At 45.2% G+C, this 22,014-nt stretch overlaps 1 protein-coding gene across 1 annotated transcript; it reads right to left on the bottom strand.

Annotated features, from left to right (window-relative positions):
• Window positions 1-209: 209 nt before the first annotated feature.
• On the bottom strand, window positions 210-17,177 carry LOC144596745 (uncharacterized). The gene is made up of 2 exons (XM_078405490.1): window positions 17,056-17,177; window positions 210-3,508 (listed from the first exon to the last, which is right to left on the bottom strand). Exon 2 carries the CDS (start codon window positions 3,493-3,495, stop codon window positions 1,405-1,407), a length of 2,091 nt encoding a protein of 696 aa, XP_078261616.1. The 5' UTR covers window positions 3,496-3,508; window positions 17,056-17,177; the 3' UTR covers window positions 210-1,404.
• Between the last annotated feature and the right edge of the window lie 4,837 nt (window positions 17,178-22,014).

Raw genomic sequence — 22,014 nt, forward strand, 5'->3', positions numbered from 1 at the left:
TGAAACTTCTCCCATTATCACCAAAGGGACGACGGTGAGTAAGGTGGGCCTAAAATTGTGTGCCGTTTTGGCTGTAGTTCAGGAACAAACAAACAAGAGTTTTAGTATATAGATGTCATTAAGACACATTGGTGATCTTAAAGGAATTATCAATGAATGTGAGAAAATTCAAGGATTTGGTCAAACACCTCATCAAGCATAAACAGTTTATTGAAAAGTTAATGCGAAAAATTGAACATATTCTGGGATATCTTTAGCAAATTACAAACAGCTTAATCTCGGGCAAATGTGATCCTCGTCATAAGTCTCAATTAAAGCAATTCAAAACAATTCTATTCTAATAAACAAATAATAAATCAGAAATGCAAGATGTTTTACTGAATCACAGAATTAGTAGCACAGGAGGAGGGCAATTGGGTGATTGAGTTAATGTTAGGTGTCTGGCAAGAAATCTATTCAACCTCATCCTTCCACTTTACACAGAGCCCTATAATTTATTTATATGGAGCTTCAATTTATTTAGCTTACATGCCTTCCCAAATCTCCTTGGAAAGCTACAATCAATTATATTTCCATCATCTTTAGAAACAGCAAGTTCCAGATTATAACCACTTTCTGGACGAGTCCTTTCACTCCCAGATCACGTGCCATTTGTCTATTATTTAAAATCAGTGTCTACTGGACTTGCTAATGAGAACAGTTTTATTCTATTTAATTAATCCTGCTGTAACTATTCCTTCACTCTCTCCAGAATCATCAAATCATTCACTACAACACTGGTGAATATTTCAGTTGTGACTTAACCTTAGAAAGGTTCAGACTCAGTGCCTCTGCTTCTGAGGCTCCAGATCCCATTTCGCTCACCACCTTCTTCCACTGTAATAAATTTACGTGAAAATGTTTTGATTCTTTGATGTTTTGATTCAAAGTGTCATACAGCATGGGAGCAAGCCCATCGGCCAAATTCATCCATGTTAACCAAGTTGCCCATCTAAGCTAGTTCCATTGGCCACGTTTGTGGCATAACTGTCTAAACCTTTCCTATCCATGTACCTGTTGAAATATTTTATAAATGTTACTATACCTGCCTCTATGACATCTTTTGACAGCGCATTCCATGTACCCACAAGCCTTTGTGTAAAACATTGCAGCTCGGGCTCCAATTAAATCTTTCCCTTCTTACTTTCAACATATATACTCTCGTTCTTGATTCCCTTGCCCTTGGAAAATGACTACGTGCATTCAATATTTTGTCTATTGTCTAAGATGCTGTTTTTCATGTAACCTGCTGCCCCCTTCACAAAAAAAAGCAACACCCTCTTTATTAAAATATAATGAAGATAGAAATGATAAACTGCATTGATCTTTGGGAAGTGGAAGTGAGGTCTGTGAAGGAGCAGACGATTACTGAAAATCATCAATGACATCCTCTGCTATTTCCACATATCCCTCATGGATGCCTCCTTGCACGGCATTTTGAATTTCTTGAATTTCTTCTGGAGTGGCTGGGGCTAGCAAGGCCTTCATACTGTTATTCATCCTATCTATTCTCGCCTGCACACGTTCTTTATACTGGTCTTTGTTCCTCAGAACAAGATCCTCTATGGCTTTTGATGCTTCATTGCAGTCTGATCCAAACTTCTCATGTTCCCGATCAAACTTAAATCTGTCCCGATTTGGGTCGAGTCCCAGTAATTTCCCCAGGCTGTTGACTCGGTCCATCAGGTGGTGGGTGGAGACTTGCACATAGGTTTCAGCAATCATGTGGACAAGGCTCGCAATGTTAGTGGCCTGAGAGATCTGTGTGTACAGTAGATCCTGTGTCAGCTGGTTCAGTGAATAGCCGGAAATCTTTTCACTGTACTCCGTGAATTTGAGAAGTGATGGGTTCAGAGAGCTTTCGATCAGGTTTGACATCATGGTGAAGAAGAGCACCATCTTCCCCCATTGTTCCTTCACACGGCCTAAAGCATCCAATCCCTTCAAGAGCATCGTCACAGTGTTATCAAAGTCTATTTCCTGAACATTACAATGCTGCAGAGTTTCCAGGATCTGTTGGAGCTCTTGGTTATTCTCCTTTACATTCTCAAAGCTTCTTTCGTACATCTCCTGTGAGGTTCGCAGCTGTGCTGCAGACTGCTCCACTTTGACCCTGGCATTGAGACTGGCCATCTGTACACCGCTGTTTCCCCCTGCTGGCTGAGCTGTGGCAATGTTTGGTGGACTGGCAGTTAACCCCATGGACCCTGTCTTTCCCTTGCTACGAGAGGTGAATGTAATTGAATCCTGCATCACTTGTTTGAACTTCGCAGCTGTATCAGCCATTTTCTTTTTGTCAGCGTGTGTAGATTTTCGCATTGTTTCCATCTCCTCACATATTCCAATTCCTGCTTCACAGATCTTCAATGCTGTGTGCTTATCTTTGCAGTCCACTCCATCTGTTGCTTTCTGTTGAAAACCATCCAATCCACTTTTGCAAAAGCTTAAAATATCAGCTGCGCCCGCACTTTTCAACTTACCCAAGTTAATATTTTTATCCTTGCTCAGGAAAGAATGAAGGTCTGTTATAACATTTTGTAGAGCCTCCGCTTTATAAATGATATCATTCTCAACTTCTTCAGCAGAATTCGGATTGGAGTTATGATCGCTGGAATTATGACATTTTTTACTGCTTTCATCAGAGGAAATAGCCCTGAACATGCTTCCACTGATTAATGCACTGACACCATTCACAAGTGTTTCTGCCATAACCATGCCCGCAGCATCCCAGCCAACTGGTATATCATCCATGCTGGCTTTGTAATCTTCCTTTGCTTCCTTCATTTGGGTTTCCATTTTTTTATGATTTTCTTCTATCATGGCTTTTCTTTCTTTAGCTGCTTCCTCCTGCATTTTAGCACGTTCCTTTTTAAATTGTATTTCCTGTAATTGATCCTCATATACTCCTTTGGAGCTTGTGCAGGCCTCCAGTAGTTCATTGATCAGACGGATGACTGCGTTAAATTTCTCCTCCACAGCCGTGGAAAGCTTCAAGCATTTATTTGCAGAAGATTTGATATTCTTCAGAGGGATCGGGAGGAAGTCTTCAGTGATCTTTGGATTCTTCTGCATGAGGAACTTCACAACTTCCCTCATGTCAGTCGGGACTGTCATGGAGAGAAGCCGGATTTGGTCCATGTTCTTGTGAGCTATCTGAAAAGCCTCCCAGCCCTCATTGCTCACTTGCACTAAAGAGGCACGGAATGATTTGGGATATTTTATGAACTTAAATCCTTCCTTGGGCATACCCTTGTCAATTGCAAAGTCTTCTCTTGCAGAAAGGAATATTATTTCACCTAAAATGGCTACAGAAAGTGGGCCAGGCATCAGGAATTGTTCCCAGTTACTGTATGGCTGCAAGAACAAAGCATTGTCTTCCCTGACATCAGATGCTTTGGTGATGCTCCTCACCGCCGTCTTTATGGAAGCAACAGTTTTACATTCCTCGCTGGCCATGGTGACTCTTCTCCTGCAAGGGAAATAGTTGCAGTAAACACCAAGGATGTTTGAGTACCTAATATTAAAGAGGTAAACCTCTAGGGCAGCACAGTGGCACAGCGGTAGAATTACTGCCTTATTGTGTTTGCAGCGCCAGAGACCCAGGTTCGATTCTGACCATGGGTGTTGTCTGTTGTACGTTCTCCACACTCCAAAGACGTACAGGTTTGTAGGTAAATTGGCTCGGTAAACGTGAAAATTGTCGCTAGCGTGTGCAGGAGAGTGTTATTATGCGGGGATCGCTGGTCGGCGCGGACCCGGTGGGCTGAAGAACCTGTTTTCCCTCTGTATCTCTCAACCATGTGACACTACTCCCCCCAAAATGATAGAGTGATTCGCAGACAGGAGTATCTCACATCATCCCGATATCCTGTGGAAGTGTCTTCTTGGTGACTGGGATCCCAACAGCTCAATCTGGAGGATGGACTGTGTGCAGAGTCAAATGAGAGATGGGAAACAGCTCACTGCCATTTTCGGGCATCTTTTAAATATTAAACTTATTTCCAGCATCTCGCTGCATTATTAAAATGTTGATGATGGTGTTGACATATTGGAGTACATGGAAGCAATATAACTCCTAAAGTCTGTTGGTGCATTAAATGTGAAGGAGGGTTAATTCACGCCTTTGCTCCATCCACACACCCATGTTATGTACCCCACGAAACCTTAATGTGTGTCTGTAAATTAAGGACCTGACAGTGTCAAGAATGCGAGGTTGACTTCAGGGATTTGTGGCCTCTAGCTAGTGTCACTGGAGGCATTGTGAGGGGGCATCAGAGTTCTGTACTTTGGTAGAAATAGGTGTTCTGTACTTAGAAGGGTGCTGGCAATCGAGGTGTTAATGTGCTGAAGTCTGATGGATACATTGACGGGAGTTGCGGTCAGGTGTTGCCGAAGAGGCCTGAAACTTGGCGAGTTATGAGAAGTAGTGGGAGAGATGGCGGCAAGAGCAAATTTGGAGATTTATGGAAGTAAGGTGAAGTGACTCGGAATGTGATACACAGAAAGACTTATCAGATTCTAAATTATTTCTAAAATTTAGTTTGGGGTTTTGCAAATCCAATTTTACTTAATTCTGAACTATTAGAATCTGTTACATTGCTTGCTAAATCATTGAATCAAGGAAATTTTAGCCAGAAGTGGTCCTGCTGTTCCTTGTCTCTATCTTGCCCAATAATAGACTTTAGACTTCCCGGCTCAGTGTATAGTCTGGCACATCATGGTTCTTCAAGATGTCATCCGGGTATGTTCTCTCAAGCACCAGCCCACAAGTCAAAGTTCTGAATTGGGGCAAGGCCAGCTTTGATGATATTGGACAGGAACGTGACAAAATTGTTAGAATAGCTTGTCCACCAGCTAGGCCTCAGCTCGTCATTATGTGACTGGATCCTGGACTTCCTGCTGGAACGACCGCAGGCAGTGAGAATGGGCCCGCACCTGTCCTCCACTATCACCCTGAGTACCGGCACACCACAGGGCTGTGTTCTGAGCCCCATGCTCTACTCCCTCTTCACACACGACTGTGTTCCTGCATTCGACACCAACACCATTGTCAAGTTTGCAGACGACACAACGGTGATCGGGCTTATCACCAACGGGGATGAAACAAACTATAGAGCGGAGGTGCAGAACCTGGCGGACTGGTGCTCGGATAACAACCTGTCCCTAAATACCACCAAGGAGCTGATCATCAACTTCCGTAGGTCACATAACGGGGAATATGCCCCGATCTCTATCAACGGGGACAGTGTGGAGAGAGTGTCCAGCTTCAAGTTTCTGGGCACTCACATTTCGGAGGACCTAACATGGTCGAATAACACTGCTGCGCTGGTCAAGAAGGCACAACAAAGACTGTTCTACTTAAGAACACTGAAAAAGTCTGGTCTACCCCAACAGCTGCTGACGACCTTCTACCGCTGCACCATAGAGAGCATCCTAACGCATGGCATCCCTGTGTGGTACCTCAGCTGCACGGAGGCAGAAAGGAAAGCTCTACAGCGGATAGTCCATAGAGCTCAGAGGGCCATCGGAACACAGCTACCAGACTTGGAGGGCATCTACAACACACGATGCCTCAGAATAGCTACCAGCATCCACAAAGACTCTTCACACCCCTGCAACAGTCTGTTCGAACTCCTTCCATCGGGCAGATGATACAAGGCCTTCTACGCCCGCACCTCCAGACTCAGGAACAGCTTCATCCCCAGGGCCATAGCTGCTATGAACCGGTCCTGCTGAGCCGGATGGCCACAACGCATAGATCAACTTGCACTTTACCCTGTCTAAAAACTGTTACAATTGTTTCGTTTCGTTGGGTTGCTGTTAATTACTTAAATTATTGCATCGTATGGGAGGCACATTCCCAATCTCGTTGTACCCCTGGGTACAATGACAATAAAGATATATTGTATTGTATTGTATTGTATTTGTGGGCAAAGGGACATCTGCAAAATGGGATGCTTTTAATAGTGTGATGGTGAAAGTTCAAGGCACGCATGTTCCTGATTGAGTGAAAGACAAGGCAGGAGTGAGTAGGGAGGCTGGATGTTGAGAAGGATAAAGAAGGTGTCGGTTAGATATAGGCAGCTGAGATCAAGTTTTTGCCTGGTGGCATTTAGGGGACTGAAGAGCATACTTAAGAGAGAAATTAGGAGGATAAAAAGGAGGCAGGAGATAACTCTGGCAGACAAGATTAAGGAGAATTCAAAAAGATTCTACACCCATTAAGGGAAAGAGGGGATAAGCAGAGACAAAATAGGGCCCCTTAAACTTGAAGTGGTCATCTATGTGTGGAGTCACGGGAGAAAGGCAAGATCCTCGGTGAGTGTTTTTTCTCTGCTTTTACCATGGTGATGAGGAAACTTGGGATCGTTCAAAACTCCGCTGCCCGTCTACTCACACACACCCCGATCCGTGACCATATCACCCCCGTCCTTTATAAACTCCACTGGCTCCCCATCCCCCAGAGAATCCAGTACAAAATCCTCCTCATAACCTACAAAGCCCTCCATAACCTGGCCCCATCCTACCTGACCGACCTCCTCCACAGGCACACTCCCACCTGCACCCTCCGCTCTGCAGCTGCCAATCTCCTATCCCCCCACATCCGGACCAATCTCAGATCCTGGGGGGACAGGGCTTTCTCCATCGCTGCTCCCACCCTATGGAACTCACTACCCCAAACCGTTAGAGACTCCTCCACACTCACCACATTCAAAACATCGCTGAAGTCTCACCTGTTCAGTACTGCCTTCAACCACTGAAGGTCACCTCACCTTCTGTCTCCTTTCTCTGTTCATTTATTTATTTACTTATTTATCTATTTATTCATTTCCCTATGTTCTCAAAATCTCTGTAAAGCGTCTTTGAGTATATGAAAAGCGCTATATAAATAAAATGCATTATTATTATTATTATTAGAGATGTTTTGAGGGCAGTCCACATTATGGTTGAGGAGGTGCTGGGTTTCCTAAGGCATATAAAGGTTCCTGGGCCTGATCAGAAATATTCAAGGACACTACAGGAAGCTGAAAAATAAATTGCAGGAGTCCTGTCTGAAATATGTAAATCATCATTACACAAGGGCATACATAGTGAGGTGACTAGAGGATGACTAATGTTTTCCCTCTGTATGAGGTTTACAAGAAAAAGCCTGGGAACTATCGACCAGTGAGCCTAACATATGTGGTGATAGTTACTTGAGAGGATTCTGAGCAAAAAGATATATTGGCATTTGGGTAGACATGGACTGATTAGGGATAGGCAGCATGGTTTTGAATGTGGAAGAAAGTGTCTTACAAATTTGCTTGAGATTTTTGAAGAAGTAACCAAGAAGGTTGACAAGGCCAAGGCCATCGATGTTGTTTATATGGACTTCAGCTAATCCTTTACCGATGTTCCACAAGTTAAACTGCTCTGGATGGTTAGATTGCATGGGATCCAAAGAGAGCAAGCTCAAGGCATAATTATGAAAAAATACAGATGACATTAAAGTAGGTGGTATCGTACACAGTGAAGATGTTTATCAAAAATTGCAGGAACTTAATCAGCAGGGCAAGTGGGCTGAGGAATAGCTAATGTAGTTTAATGCAGATAAGTGCGAGGTGTTGCACTTTGGGAAGTCAAACCAGGCCAGGACCTTCAGGGTGAGTGGTAGGTCCCTAGAGAGTATTGTATAGCAGGGGATTCAGGAAGTTCCCTGAAAGTGGCATGACTGGTAGATAGTGTGGGGAAGAAAGCTTTTCTTCATCAGTTAGGGTATAGAGTATAGAGGTTGGGACATTACGTTATAGTTGTTCAAGGCATTGGTAAAGGTTTGGGGGATATGGGCAAATGGATCTAGCTTGCATGGGGCATCTAGGTTACCATGGACAAATGGCTGAAGGGCTTGTTCCCATTCTCTATGACTTTTTATTCCTTTGTCTCGGTCTCCTTTCTTTCAAATAAAATAATCACAGCCTGGATAGTTTCTTTTTATAGCTTTCTCCATCCTGCCAATATCTTTGTAAATCATCTCAGCAACTTACTGGTACTATCACATATGTGGAGTGTGGTGACCAGAATTGTGCACAGTATGTTTCCTGTGACTTAACTAATGTTTTGTACTATCCCAGCATTAGCTCTCTACACTAGCATTCTGTGCCTTGGTCAATAGGACAAGTCTTCCATATACCTTCCCGACCACTTCACCCACATCTCCTGTTACTTTCAGGATAACATGCACCTCTACACATGATATCCTGCCATTTATTACATTCCCTTGCCTTCTTTTCCCTCTGGAATTTGGAAAGAGATACAGTGTGGAAACAGGCCCTTTGGCCCACTCCGAGTCCACTCCAACCACCAATTACCCATACATCAGTATTATGCTATCTCATTTTTGCATGCTACACATTTGGGACAATTTACAGAAGCTAATTAAGCTACAAACCTGCACGACTTTGGAATGTGCGAGGAAACTGGAGCACCCAGATAAAAATCCACGCAGTCACAGGGAGAACATGCACACTCCCCCAGAATCCAACCCTGGCGTTGTGTGGCATCAGCTCTACCGCTGTGCCACTGTGCTACCCAAGAATGATGATAGGATTGAAGACCATTTATCACCAGATATATGGCATCTTTATGTAGCTTGAATTGTCTTCATAATAGACAATAGACAATAGGTGCAGGAGGAGGCCATTCGAGCCAGCACCGCCAATGTGATCATGGCTGATCATTCTCAATGAGGACCCCGTTCCTGCCTTCTCTCCATACCCCATGACTCTGCTATCCTTAAGAGCTCTATCTAGCTCTCTCTTGAATGCATTCAGAGAATTGGCCTCCACTGCCTTCTGAGGCAGAGAATTCCACAGATTCACAACTCTCTGACTGAAAAAGAGAGGGCCCCTTGTTGGGGCCCCTTGTTCTGGACTCCCCCAACATTGGGAACATGTTTCCTGCCTCTAACTTGTCCAACCCCTTAATAATCTTATACGTTTCGATAAGATCTCCTCTCATCCTTCTAAATTCCAGTGTATACAAGCCTAGTCGCTCCAGTCTTTCAACATATGATAGTCCCGCCATTCCTAGTAAACCTACGCTGCACACCCTCAATAGCAAGAATATCCTTCCTCAAATTTGGAGACCAAAACACCAAAGAGTACTCCAGGTGCGGTCTCACTAGGGCCCTGTGTGAGGACCTCTTTGCAGAAGGACCTCTTTGCTCCTATACTCAACTCCTCTTGTTATGAAGGCCAACATTCCATTGGCTTTCTTCACTGCCTACTGTACCTGCATGCTTCCTTTCAGTGACTGATGCACTAGGACACCCAGATCTCGTTGTACGCCCCCTGTTCCTAACTTGACACCATTCAGATAATCAACCATACTAGCAGTACTTGGGACTAAGTTACTTTTTGTGCTATGAATTAAGCTTTGTAGAGCCCCACTATACATAGTCATCCATTCACTACAATGGACACTATGTCTTCAGGCACATAAAAATGAACTTACCCCCAGGGCCTGACCATGTATACCTTTGGACGTTGTGAGAAGCGAGGGAAGAAACTGCTGGGGTTTCAGTGGAGACTGGTGTATCTTTCTTCACCACAGTTGTGATGCTGGAAAGACTGGAATGTGCAGAATGCTGTGTCATTTTAGAAAGGTTGCAAGGACAAACCCACATCCTGCAAGAAGGGCATACAATTGCCCTAACTGCCATCTCCACAGCATAAAGACCAAGGAAGTGTCACACAAAAAAAGGAAAACTGACCTTTCTCCTGCTATCACTCTCTCCTCCGCCTCCTCCGTGAAGCCTCATGAGGCAAAGTTTCATCGCTTGCCCTGAGCACAGCATTTGTACCTTAACACACAGCCTCTCGTAACATGCTACTTTCAAAAGGATGCTCTGCTAGTCAATAGGCTGTTGCACTAATTAATTAGTTGTAGGACCTCACGAGGTGTATCATAGGACATTGTGAGAAGCTAGCGAAGAAATTCCCGGGGTTCTGGCTGTGACTTTTGTATCTTTGTTTGCCACGGTTGTGGTACCGGAAGACTTAAAGGTGCATAATGCTCTGCCTTTATTTTAGAAGATTTGTGAGGACAACTATGGAACGACAAGCCAGTGAACCTGGCATCAGTGAAAGGTAAATTATTCAAGGGAATTGTGAGGGATAGATAGGATCTACAAGCATTTGGATAGACAATGGCTGATTAGGGATAGTCAACATGGCTTTATGCATGGAAAATTGTGTCGCGCCATTTTAAATTTATATTTAAAGAGGCGACCAAAAGTAATAGACAATAGGTTCAGGAGCAGGCCATTCGGCCCTTCGAGCCAGCACCGCCATTCAATGTGATCATGGCTGATCATTCACAATCAGTACCCCGTTCCTGCATTCTCCCCATACCCCCTGACTCCGCTATCTATAAGAGCTCTATCTAGCTCTCTCTTCAAAGCATCCAGAGAATTGGCCTCCACTGCCTTCTGAGGCAGAGAGTTCCACAGATTTACAACTCTCTGACTGAATTTTTTTTCCCTCATCTCCGTTCTAAATGGCCTACCCCTTATTCTTAAACTGTGGCCCCTGGTTGTGCACTCCCCTAACATTGGGAACATGTTTCCTACCTCTAATGTGTCCAATCCCTTAATAATCTTTCATGTTTCAATAAGATCCCCTTTCATCCTTCTGAATTCCAGCGTATACAAGCTTAGTCGCTTCAGTCTTTCCACATAACACAGTCCCGCCATTCCGGGAATTAACCTCGTGAACCTACGCTGCACGCCCTCAATAGCAAGAATATCCTTCCTCAAATTTGGAGACCAAACCTGCACACAGTACTCCAGGTGCGGTCTCACTAGGGCACTGTACAACTGCAGAAGGACCTCTTTGCTCCTATACTCAACTCCTCTTGTCAAAAAGGCCAACATGCCATTAGCTTTCTTCAGAGCCTGCTGTACCTGCATGATAACTTTAAGTGACTGATGAACAAGGACACTCAGATCTCTTTGTACTTCCCCATTTCCTAACTTGACACCATTCAGATAATAATCTGCCTTCCTGTTCTTTCCATCAAAGTGGATAACCTCACATTTATCCACATTAAACTGCATCAGCCATGCATCTACCCACTCACACAACCTGTCCAAGTCACCCTGCATCCTCATCACAGTTCACCCTGCATCCTCATCACAGTTCACACTGCCACCCACTTTATGTCATCCGCAAATTTGCTAATGTTACTTTAAATCCCTTCATCTAAGTCATTAATGTATATTGTAAATAGCTGCGGTCCCAGCACCGAGCCTTGTGGGACCCCACTAGTCACTGCCTGCCATTCTGAAAGGGACCCGTTAATCCCTACTCTTTGTTTCCTGTCTGCCAACCAATCAAATAACAAGGGCAAAGTCACAAATGTTTCCTCTATAGACCAATATACTGGTAACCAGTGCCTCAAAGTCACAATGTGTAGGAAGGAACTGCAGATGCTGGTTTAAATCAAAGAAAGACACAACATGCTTGAGTAACTCAGCAGGCCAGGCAGCATCTCTGGAGAGGAATGGGTGGCATTTCGGGTCGAGACCCTTCTTCAGACAAAGTCACGGGAAAGACAAACGAGAGATATAGACAATGATGCAGAGAGATATAGAACAAATGAAAGATAGGCAAAAAAAATAATATGATAAAGGAATGTAGAACTCATGGACTTCATTAACCTCACCATCAATTTCCATCAAATTGACTTGGACCATCTCTGACACATCCCTTCCCAATCTGCTTCCTGCAAAGACTCTATCCCCTACTCCCAATTCTTCTGTCTACGCCGCATCTGCGCCCAAGATGAGGTTTTCCATACCAGGACATCCAAGATGTTCTCATTCTTTAGGGAACAGGGGTTCTGCTCTCCCATCATAAATGAGGCCCTCACACGTGTCTCCTCGGCACCCCGCAGCTCCGCCCTTGCTCCCCTTACCCCTCATCGCATGTCCTGTATTTACCAAATGCTCTTTGGATACTGTACCAAGAGGATTCCAAGGCAATATACCTTCAGCTAGCCCCACTATTTATTTATCTAGGTGTGACAACCTTTGAGTTACCGTACTTCAATTAATCAGTTGTAGATTTATCATTATCAAGGAGAATATAGTCAACTTGAAACTCACTTTATATCAGCGCAGTTGTAATCTACAAATACGGCAGAGTAAATAGAATCTGGAGTTGCCTTTCCAGGAATCAGGATGTCACATTTAGTTTTACTTACGGGAAAACTGAAGCCTGATTTCCAGGAATTAAAACACACTTTAATTTAGTGAACTTTCACTTATTTTCTGTTTTCATGAAACTTTCTACTTGTACTAAAGATCGACTCAAAGTGCTGGAGTATCTCAACAGATTAGGCTGCAGCTCTTGAGCAAAAGGATAGGTGACGTTTTGGGTTGGGACCCTTCCACAAACTGAAAGTAGCAAGTCGGGTGTGGAGAGGGAGAAGAGGAGGCTGGAAATGCCCAGGACAAATCAGGGCTGGCAGCAAATGACCTCAGCAGGGTGCTGCGCGTTTGAGAGCTGGGGAAGGTGTGATTTCAAGAGGGATACATCGTGGCAAACTGTGAAACTGGTTAAATGACCAGGTTGGGGTAGGTGGCACGGGGGGAGGGGAAGGGAGTTTTAGTAGAAGTTACTTAAAATTAGAGAATTCAATGTTCTGCTGGTTTGTAAGCTACCCAGGCGAAATATGAGGTCCTGTTCCTCCAATTTGCATGCGGTCTCACTCTGGTAATGGAGTAGGCCCAGGACAGAAAGGTCAGTATGGGAATGGGAAGAGGAGTTAAAATAGTTAGCAACCGGGAGATCCAGTAGGCCTCGACAGACCAAATGGTTCAACGAAACAATCGCCGATTCTACGTTTGGTCGCGCCGATGTACAGGAGCCCACATTGGGAACACTGAATTCAGTAGGTGAAGTTTGAGGAGGTGCGTGTGAACCTCTGTCCAATCAGAAAGGACTGTCTAGATCCCCGGATGGAGCCGATGGAGGGGGTATAAGGAAAAGTGTTGCATCTTCTGCTGTTGCAGGGCAAAGTACCTGGGGAGGTGGTGGTTTGGGTGGGAATGGATGATTGAACCAAGGAGTTGCAATAGAAGCGATCCCTGCAGAAGGCGGAAAGTGGTGAAGATGGGAAGAAATGATTAATGGGATCACACAGGAGGTGATGAAAATGTCGGAGAATAATGTGTTGGATGCAGTGGTTAGTGTGATGAAAGGTGAAGACCAGGGAAACTGTCCTTGTTGTGACTGGGAGAGGGGGAGGGAGAGCAGAACTATGGGACACAGAGTTTCCCATTCCTCTTCACTTTCTCTTCTCTTTTATTCATATTTTCTGGCCTGCTTAGTTCAATATAATAGACAATAGACAATAGGTGCAGGAGTAGACCATCTGGCCCTTCGAGCCAGCACCGCCATTCAATGTGATCATAGCTGATCATTCACAATCAGTACCCCGTTCCTGCCTTCTCCCCATACCCCCTGACTCCGCTATCTTTAAGAGTTCTATCAAGCTCTCTCTTGAAAGCATCCAGAGAATTAGCCTCCATTGCCTTCTGAGGCAAATTCCACAGATTTACAACTCTCTGAGTGAAAAGGTTTTTCTTCATCTCCGTTCTAATTCTTAAACTGTGGCCCCTGGTTCTGGACTCCCCCAACATTGGGAACAACAAGTTTCCTGCCTCTAACATGTCCAATCCCTTAATAATCTTATATGTTACAATAAGATCCCCACTCATCATTCTAAATTCCAGCGCATACAAGCCACAGTCTAAGAATAATGGGTAGGCCATTTAGAATGGAGATGAGGAGACTTCCACATCCACACCTCACCTGCCCAGGCTTCTAATATTTATTTCATGTCATCAAGAGTTAGATATATGATCAACCATACAATATTTTGTACTTACCAAATGCTCATTAGATACTGTACTCAGAGGAGTCCAAGGCAATTCCTTTAGTGCATTCAGTCAGCCCCAATATTTATATAAGAAAATAACTGCAGATGCTGGTACAAATCGAAGGTATTTATTCACAAAATGCTGGAGTAACTCAGCAGGTCAGGCAGCATCTCAGGAGAAAAGGAATGGGTGACGTTTTGGGTCGAGACCCTTCTTCAGACTGATGTCAGGGGGGCGGGACAAAGGAAGGATATAGGTGAAGACAGGAAGATAGAGGGAGATCTGGGAAGGAGGAGGGGAAGGGAGGGACAAGGGAACTATCTAAAGTTGGAGAAGTCGATGTTCATACCACTGGGCTGCAAGCTGCCCAGGCGAAATATGAGGTGCTGTTCCTCCAATTTCCGGTGGGCCTCACTATGGCACTGGAGGAGGCCTATGACAGAAAGGTCAGACTGGGAATGGGAGGGGGAGTTGAAGTGCTCGGCCACCAGGAGACCAGTTTGGCCAACGCGGACCGAGCGCAGGTGTTGAGCGAAGCGATCGCCGAGCCTGCGCTTGGTTTCGCCGATGTAAATAAGTTGACATCTGGAGCAGTGGATGCAATAGATGAGGTTGGAGGATGTGCAGGTGAATCTCTGTCTCACCTGGAAAGACTGGTTGGGTGCTTGGATGGAGTTGAGGGTGTAGGTAAAGGGACAGGTGTTGCATCTCGTGCGGTTGCAGGGGAAAGTGCCCGGGGATGGGGTGGGTTGGGTAGGAAGGGACGAGTGGACCAGGGATTTACATAGGGAACGGTCTCTGTGGAACGCAGAGAGGGGAGGGGATGGGAAGATATGGCCAGTGGTGGGGTCCCGTTGTAGGTGACGGAAATGTTGGCGGATGATTTGTTGGATCCGCTGGCTGGTGGGGTAGAAGGTGAGAACAAGGGGGATTCTGTCCTTGTTGCGAGTGGGGGGAGGGGGAAGCAAGAGCGGAGCTGCGGGATGTAGAAGAGACCCTAGCGAGAGCCTCATCTATAATGGAGGAGGGGAAGCCCCGTTTCCTGAAGAATGAGGACATCTCTGATGCCCTAGTGTGAAACACCTCATCCCGGGTGCAGATGCGGCGTAGATGGAGGAATTGGGAGTAGGGGATAGACTTTTTGCAGGAGACCGGGTGGGAAGAAGTGTAGTCCAGATAGCTGTGCGAGTCAGTGGGTTTATAGTAGATGTCAGTCACTAGTCTGTCTCCTGTGATGGAGATGGTGAGGTCCAGAAACGGGAGGGAGATGTCGGAGATAGTCCAGGTATATTTAAGGGCAGGATGGAAATTGGAAGTGAAGTGTATGAAGTCAGTGAGTTCTGCATGGGTACAAGAGGTAGCACCAATGCAGTCGTCGATGTAGCGGAGGTAGAGTTCGGGATGGGGCCGGTGTACGCCGGGAACAGGGATTGTTCAACGTACCCGACAAAGAGGCAGGCGTAGCTACGGCCCATGCGAGTGCCCATAGCTACGCCTCTGGTTTGGAGGAAATGGGAGGAGTCAAAGGAGAAGTTGTTAAGGGTAAGAACCAGCTCTGCTTGGCGGAGGAGAGTGTTGGTAGATGGGGATTGGCTGGTTCTACGGTCGAGGAAGAAACGGAGGGCTTCGAGACCAATATTTATATGTTCAGTTGCAGATGGTTACTCATTTATCAAGGAGATTACGGTCAATTTGATCATCACTTTATCTCAGTAACATTGTTATCTACGGATAGGGCCGAATTAGGGAAGATAGATTTGCCTTTTCGGGAATCTGGAGTCAGTTTCACTTTTACTTATGGGAAAAAGAAAGCCTTACCTGGAACCATCACCCATCTGACCACGTAGACAGTTATTTCACAGGCAAAATATGTGCCAACAATGCAGAAACTCACAGCAAAAAAAAAAGCTCAGCGTGGCATCCGTACCAGATATTCCGAAAAGCTGTTCCATTAGTCTCGCTGTCTCTCCGCTCTTTACCTACATTCGTACATTCGTAACCCCCCCCCTTCCAGTGTGAACCTGGTGTGAATATTCCGACCTAAACGCTGACCTCGATAAGTCAAGATGTAAATTGGAGCAGGAATCGGCCACCCATCAGGGTCTGTGCCATCATTCAATGCGGTCATCGATGACCTGAATGAGTTCTCAACTCCTCCTCTGTGTCAGCTCCCCATTTTGTGTTGGCCCATATTGTGTCATCGTTATTGTGCGGGCATCTGTCGACTGCACAACTCAATGGGCACATCTTTAAATTCAGTGAATTTGCTCTCTCTTTCTGTTGTATCAGATCTTTCTATTTGTGCTTCCCATTCCCATTCCTCTTCCCTTTTTATTTTTATACTTGCACCTCAATATACACTGCCTCTCCCAACATGGTGTTTTCAATTGATGGACACAAAAAGCTGGAGTACCTCAGCATCTCTGGAGAGAAGGAATGGGTGAAGTTTCGGATCGAGACCCTTATCGGCGCTCCACTGGTCAATAAGATGTTGCGCTAATGAACCATTTCCAGATGGTTATTCATTTATCGCAGAGATTACTGGCAACATATTTCATTGCATAACTTTATCTCATTGCTTTATCTAAAGCTCCAGTTCTTCAACGCTGAGTTATATTTTCTCAAGGTGAAATCATTTACTGCAGATGAGGGCGCTATAGATCATACTTGTTATAGTTTAGTTTAGAAATACAGCGCAGCAACAGGTCCAACCGAGTCCGCGCCGACCAGCGATCCCCATACACTGATAACATTCTACACACACCAATGAAAATTTACAATTTCTACCCCCAAAAAAACCCTACAAACCTGTACGTCTTTGGAGTGTTAGACGAAACTGGAGATCCCGGAGAAATTCCTTGGGGAGAACGGACAAACTCTGGACATACATCACCCATAATCAGGATTGAACCCGGGTCTCTGATGCTGTAAGGCAGCAACTCTGCCGCTGCGCTATTTTGCCGCTCGTTCCCGCTGCGTGTCCTTGACTTCTGCATCCACACCCGACCTGGCCAGTCTTATACTTTTAAGTTCATGTAATCAAAGTTAGATATGATATGATCAATCATACCTCACCAATATTTTGTACTTACCAAATGCTCGTTGAATACTGTACTCCGGAGACTCAAAGGCAACTCCTTTAGTGCATTCGGCCAGACCCACTATTTATATATTCAGTTGCAGATGCTTTTCCCCCAAAAAAGGCAACTTGACACACTGCATCTGTGACGTTGTTATCAGTGATAGGGCAGAGCAAATTTAAACTAGAGCTGTCTTTCCGAGAGTTGGTTACCCTTCCGGGAAAACGAAACCCTGTCGTGGGACCACCACGCCTCTGATCACGTGCACCTTTACTGCAAAGGCAAAATAATATGTGCCAACAATATTGAAACTCACAGCACAAAGAGGCCACGCAGGGCATTTGTCCCGGATGTTCGGAAAAGCTGTGCCATTAGTCTCGTAGAAACATAGAAAATAGGTGCAGGAGTAGGCAACTTGGCCCTTCGAGCCAGCACTGCCATTCAATATCATGGCTGATCATAAACCAAAATCAGTATCCCGTTCCTGGTTTTTCTCCAAATCCCTTGATTCCGTTAACCCTAAGAGCTCCATCTTAGTCTCGCATGGAAAACATCCAGTGAATTGGCCTCCACTGCCTTCTGTGACAGAGAATTCCACAGATTCACAACTGAAAAAGTTTTTTCTCATCTCAGTCCTAAACGGCCGACCCCTTATTCTTAAACTGTGGCCCCTGGTTCTGCACTCCCCCAACATTAGGAATATTTTTCCTGCATCTAGCCTGTCCAATCCCTTAAGAATGTTATATGTTTCTGTAAGATCCCCTCTCATCCTTCTAAGTTCCAGTGAACACAAGCCCAGTCGACCCATTCTTTTATCATATGTCAGGCCCACCATCCCGGGAATTAACCTGGTAACCCTACGCTGCACACCTTGAATAGCAAGAATGCCCTTCCTCAAATTAGGAGACCAGAACTGCACACAATACTCCTTGCTTCTAAACTCAAATCCTCATGCTATGAATCCTCTCACTGTCTCTCTGCTCTTTACCTACTGCCCTGCGCATTCGCTCCCCTTCCAGTGTGAATCTGGTGTGGATATTAGGACCCTAAAGCTAATGTCAATAAGTCAAGAAGTAAATTGGAGCAGGAACGGCCACCCAGTCCCTCGGGTCTGTGCCACCATTCAATGCAATTCATTGATGACCTGAATGAGTTGTCAACTCCTCCTCTGTGCCAGCTCCCCATTTTGTGTGGGCCCATATTATATTGTCATCATTATTGCACAGGCTTTTGTAGATGGCACGACTCAATATGCATATCTTTATGTTCAGTGAATTTGCTCTATCTTTCGGTTGAAGAGAGGAAATTTATTTGCATATTTTATTTATACCATAAGACATAGGAGTGACATTAGACCATTTGGCCTATCGAGTATGCTCCGCCATTCGATCATGGTTGATCCATCTTTCCCTCCCAACTCTATTCTTCTGCCTCTCCCCATGACTCTTGATGCCCTTACTCATCGTGAATCCACCAATGTCAGCTTTAAAAATACCCAATAATTTGTGGCAATGAACTCCACCGATTCAAACTCCGGCTAAAGAAATTCCATCTCATCTCCACCCTGAGGGTGCGTTCTTTTCTCACAGTGATTTGCTCCTGGCTGACATGTTCAGACCACTGTATCCCAGGACTGTCTTGTCGTGTGTTTTGCTGCCTGATACTTCCGTTCCATGACTGTTTTGACCCACAACAGTCTTGCCCCATAATCTTCGTGCCCCATTTTATCTTTAATTAATCCCCATTATTGCTGAGGATCTCTCCTGGACCACAAACACCATAGCGGCAGTCAAAAAGGCACAGCAGTGGCTCTACTTTCTGAGGATCCTCAGGAAGAACAACCTGCAAGAGCAGCTGCTAGTGACTTTCTACCGTTGCACCATCGAGAGTGTGCTGACGTACTGTATTTCTATGTGGTACACCAGCAGCTCAGAGGCAGACAAGAAAGCCCTTCAGAGGGTCATCAACTCTGCAAAGAAAATCATTGGTTGCCCACTGCGCTCTCTAGAGGAACTTTACTCTGTCCGCTGCCTCAGCAGAGCAGCCAACATCCTGAGGGATCCTTCCCACCCTGGTCATCAGCTGCTCCAACTGCTGCCCTCTGGTGATGCATTTGCAATATGTTAGCTCTCATTGCTGTGCAATAACTTGCTGTCTTGATTGCACTGTACACTGCCTTGACCGTATTGTAATTGTTTTGTTTATATTGTATTCGAGGTCAGTTTGTTTAATTCAGTAGATTAGGTTTAGCTTGTTATGGATAAAGGTTTATCCTTTGTACTGTCTGCTGTGTGTGATTGCATCATCAGGACTGCTTTAATTTCGCTGTACTTTGTGCAGTGACAATAAAGGTTTTTTACATTTACATCTTGCTCGTGACATTCTTAACCCATGGCAGATTTGCCCTATGATCATCTTATCCCATGCCACTTTTGCCCCAAGCCAGTCATGCCCCATGGGTAAATTGCCCCATGACAGTCTTGCCCCAAAGCCCTCTTATCCTAAGACCTTATACCGTGACCATCTTAGCTCAGTCCACCTTCTTTCGTGACAGGTTTGCCCCACGACCATCTTTCTCCTTGACTGCCTTGTCCAATGGAAATCTTGTCCCACCATCACCTTGCACTCATGGTGGTCTTGTCCCCATAGTGGTTTAGCTGCATGACAGTGTTATCCAACGACTAACTTGCCCAATGACCAACATGTCTCACAACTGTCTTGTATGTCTTGCCCCGTGGTAGTCTTACCCATGATAGTCTTGACCCATAACCGTCTTACCCTGTGGCTGAATTGCACCTTGACAGTCTTGCCCCGTGGCTGACTTACCCAACGATGATTGCACCGCTCATTTATCTTTCAATACTGTCTTACGTCGTGACTGCATTGCCTGATAACCCTCTCACTCCACAACTGACTTGCCCCAAGACCATCTTATCCCAACTGCTTTCCTCCATGACAGTCTTGCTCCCTGATGGTCTAACCCCATGAACTTTATGCCCCATGACCTCCTTTCCCCATGACCTTCTTACTCAAATTGTAATTATGGCCGTCTTGTTCCATGACTGGCTTGCACCACCACTGCCTTGTCCAACAGCTGTCGTGCCCCACGATGATCTTGCCCACATGGTATCTTGTTCCATCAATGAATTGCCCAACGACTAGCTTGTCCAATGCTCATCTTATTCCATAGCTGTCTCAGCTTACAACTGTCTTGTCAACAATCTTACCCCATGGATGAATTGCTCCACGACACTTACCTCATGAATGACCTGCCCACTGGCCATCTCCCCCCCCACCCCCCCCCACCACCACCAATGAGTCTTAATCCACATTTGCCTTACCCATTTGGCTTGTTGACCTAATTTACCCGCAACCACTTTGCCCCACCAATGGCTCGCCTCAGGAAAGTCTTGCCTCGGGACACTTGCCTCAGAACAATCTTGCCCTTAGTAGTCTTTCCCACCACTCTTGCCTCATGACCAGCTTATTCCATTTCAGTTTTGACCACCACTGTCCTGCCCCATCACTGCGACACCAAGGTTCACTATTCTGTCCCAACCTCTCCCTCCCTTTCTAACCGTCGTTTCACCTCTTCCCTTCAACCATGCAGGACCACAGTCACCTTCCAGATGACGTAGAAATTCACTTATACATTTTCCATTCTACTGCGCTGCATTCATTGTTTGATCTGCTCTGCACTGGGAAAACCAAACACAGATTGGGAGACCTGTGCCGATCACCTGTGTTTGATCTTAGGGCGCTCTGGGCTGGGAATAGTGTAGAACTAGTGTAATTTGGACAGTGCAGACATGGCGGGCCGAAGGGCCTGCAGCTGCACTGAATGCTCTTCTGACTCTAGACGTACAACCCACCCCAATGGCAACTCTGGCTTCACCCTATTGGAAATATTTTTTTTGTTCCACGCATTCCTCGTGATCTCTCACCAACTTGCCGCTAACTTACAATCTCCCTTTCACTGTTGTGAGGGAGATCTTCAATCAGAAACATTAACTGTTATCTCCACAGACGCTATCTGACCTGCTGAGAGTTTCCATCATTTAATCTTAATATCACACATTATATTTTATTAGCCCTGTAAAACAGGTCATATATTAATAAAATAATCTTTCAGAAACCAGCAGATAAATGGAGAGATAAATAGAGTTGAAGTTTCAAATGGAGAACCACGCAGTGGAATATGATAATGAGAGCTCCAGTTTTCTTCTATATCCCAAAGCAGGGTTGCTTGGTGAATTGGCCACTGGAAATTGTCCCGAATGTGCAAGTGGATAGTGGAATCTGGGAGAGTTGATGAGCGTGTGGGGAGATTAGGTTGTGTTCAGATAGGATAGTGTTACGGTGGGAGGTTGATTGTTAGTGTAGAGTAAGTGGGGAGGTTGATTGTTAGTGTAGCGTAAGTGGGGAGGTTGATTGTTAGTGTAGAGTAAGTGGGGAGGTTGATTGTTAGTGTAGAGTAAGTGGGGAGGTTGATTGTTAGTGTAGAGTAAGTGGGCAGACAGGCCTGGTCCGCTGTATCCCAGCATTAGTAGAAAAACACAAAAATAATTTTGGAATTGTTTTCTCTCCGATGCTTTTTGATTATTTATTGAAGCATTCTTTGAAGGCAGAGGGACATGCATTCAGTGGTCCATTTTCAGGTTGGAAGAAGCATCATTTGCAGAATCTATCCACTTTTATTCACAGCAGTTTGTTCAAACCTGGCTGAAACAAACTCTTGAATTGCCCAGGCTACTAAGTTGCTCGTCGGGTACTCCCCTCACCGGCCCACCCTTGGCATTGCCTTCAACCTTTGAATCTATCCCCAGTGGCAATGACCTTGTTAAGTATCTAAATACATCAGGTGGGCTTCTTTGCGGTGCACAAAATTATCACACCAGTCTAGTGAGGCTCGACAGGACCCAGCCAGCCCATTTCCAATCTCTTTGGTCTGAACTAATAGCAAGGCAGCCC

This window comes from Rhinoraja longicauda, chromosome 9 (assembly GCF_053455715.1).
Source record: "Rhinoraja longicauda isolate Sanriku21f chromosome 9, sRhiLon1.1, whole genome shotgun sequence".
NCBI classification, from domain to species: Eukaryota; Metazoa; Chordata; class Chondrichthyes; order Rajiformes; family Arhynchobatidae; genus Rhinoraja; species Rhinoraja longicauda.